The sequence below is a fragment of the Phyllobates terribilis genome, unplaced genomic scaffold, assembly GCF_046119375.1.
Source record: "Phyllobates terribilis strain yellow unplaced genomic scaffold, ASM4611937v1 Scaffold_5__5_contigs__length_657084704, whole genome shotgun sequence".
Taxonomy (NCBI): domain Eukaryota; kingdom Metazoa; phylum Chordata; class Amphibia; order Anura; family Dendrobatidae; genus Phyllobates; species Phyllobates terribilis.
Genome location: NW_027362765.1, coordinates 197474048 through 197476171, shown reverse-complemented (window position 1 = coordinate 197476171; position 2124 = coordinate 197474048). Strand labels below are relative to the sequence as shown.

The window sequence follows — 2124 nt, the reverse complement described above, 5'->3', positions numbered from 1 at the left end:
GGTTGACCTTGGACATCCTGGCTATAGCATACCAATCTTCTAATGTCAGTAACAGGATATGTTCCAAGTTACTCACCACACATTTTTTATTTTTATTTATTTTACTCACTTATATAGCGCCATTAATTGCACGGGAATTGGATGTTTCGCCCCCCAGCAGTTTGCCCCCGGGTACATTTCGCCCCCGCACATTTCTTCCCCAGCATTTGGCCCCCAGGATGTTTTGCCCCTGCACATATCGCCCCCAGTTCGCCCTGTGCGGGGGCGAAATATGCAGGGGCGAAATGATAGGGGCAAAATGTGCGGGGGCGAATTGTATCTGGGGACGAATTGTATCTGGGGGCGAAACTTCCTATAACCAATTCCACAGACAATATCAGCACTGTCCCCATTGGGGCTCACAATCTACATTCCCTATCAGTATGTCTTTGGAGTGTGGGAAGAAACCAGAGAACCCGGAGGAAACACACACAAACATGGGAAGAACATGCATACTCCTTGCAGATGTTGTCCTTGGTGGGATTTGATCCCAGGACCCCAGCTCTGCAAGGTTGCAGTGCTAGCCACTGAGCCACCGTGCTGCCCATGAACCTAAGTTGGTTTCTGGAACCTAATAAAAGGCTTCATATACTGCCAACGTGCACCACCAAGAAAAGCAACTTCTGTACTAAAAAGACGTACCTGAAAAGTGGCCCATATTTCAAAGATACTTTTACCATTTTTTTTTTTTTCAATCTTCATAAAAAATAATTTTTTTCACTTTATTTACTATATTACTTTATTTCACTATAATTTTACTTTAATGTTTCAGGAAAATCAGATTATTCAGTATGAACCAAACAAGAGTGACTGAATTCATTCTATTGGGTGTCGGAAATCTTCACGGCTTCAACATTGTATTCTTTGTTCTTTTCTTGATCGTCTTTCTTTTTACATTTATGGGAAACCTTCTTATCATCATACTGGTTTGTGCCAATGCACACCTCCAGTCTCCTATGTATTATTTTCTTTGTCATCTTTCATTTTCTGACCTCGTGATTTCCATGAACGTTGTTCCCAATATGCTCAGCGCCTCTGTGTTCAGGGGGAAAATAATGACTTTTGTAGGTTGTATCACTCAATTTTATTTCTTCAGTGGTACAACCATCACAGAGTGTTTTCTTCTATCAGTGATGTCCTATGATCGATACCTGGCCATCTGCAGCCCCTTAAGGTACTCTAGCATCATGGACTTTAGGTGCCAGGTCTGTCTTTCACTATGGCCATGGTTTCTGGGTTTTACTCTTAATCTTATAGCAGTTATGCCTATATCAAACTTTAATTTTTGCCGTGACAATATCATTAACCACTTCTACTGTGACCTTTTCCCGCTTCAGAAGCTTTCTTGCTCGGACACTTCTCTCGTAGAACTGGAAGTCTTTTTATTTTCCATGCCAATATTTATCCTCCCTTGTGGTTTTATCATTGGAACTTATGTGCATATCTTCTTCGCTATAACTAAGATCCCATCTACAACTGGCAAACAAAAAACCTTTTCTACCTGCAGTTCTCATCTTATTGTTGTGGGGACATTTTATGGGACGCTAATAGCTAAATACATGATCCCATCTAAAGGACATTCCTTGCTTATTAATAAGATTGTCTCCTTGTTACACACTGTATTTACTCCTCTGTTTAATCCGATAATATATAGCCTCAAAAATCAAGACATAAGAATGACGCTTAAAAAAGTTTCTAACCAATAAGGAGAACTTTTATTTCACTCTACATTCTTCTAAATTTTGCTAATGTAATTAAAAGCCAATCCTAATTCACCATGAACATATAGTTTTATCAAGCGTGTCGCAACAACTCTGGTGGAGCTTACTTGAGTCTTCATCATGTTTTATTCTAACTTGTACTATGCTATGCTTATTGGAAGATGTTATCCATGTTTAGATTAGCAATTAAATAATGAATTATGGTTACTATTATTGTTGACTATTTATTAATTTACATTGATATTAGCATTTCTCTAGGTGGAGATTATTTGTAAATTCCAGGACAGTCCGTAAAAATAGGGCACTGTTTTGCCCTGTCCGTAAAAAAAATCCAAGACTTTTGTGAAGCTGAAGAAACTTCTAC

General features: G+C 38.9%; 1 protein-coding gene across 1 annotated transcript; it reads left to right on the top strand.

Moving 5' to 3' along the window:
* The first annotated feature begins 827 nt into the window (after positions 1-827).
* On the top strand, positions 828-1745 carry LOC141271048 (olfactory receptor 11L1-like). Its single transcript, XM_073681152.1, has one exon. The coding sequence runs from the start codon at positions 831-833 to the stop codon at positions 1743-1745; it is 915 nt and encodes a 304-aa protein (XP_073537253.1). The 5' UTR covers positions 828-830.
* Positions 1746-2124: the final 379 nt, after the last annotated feature.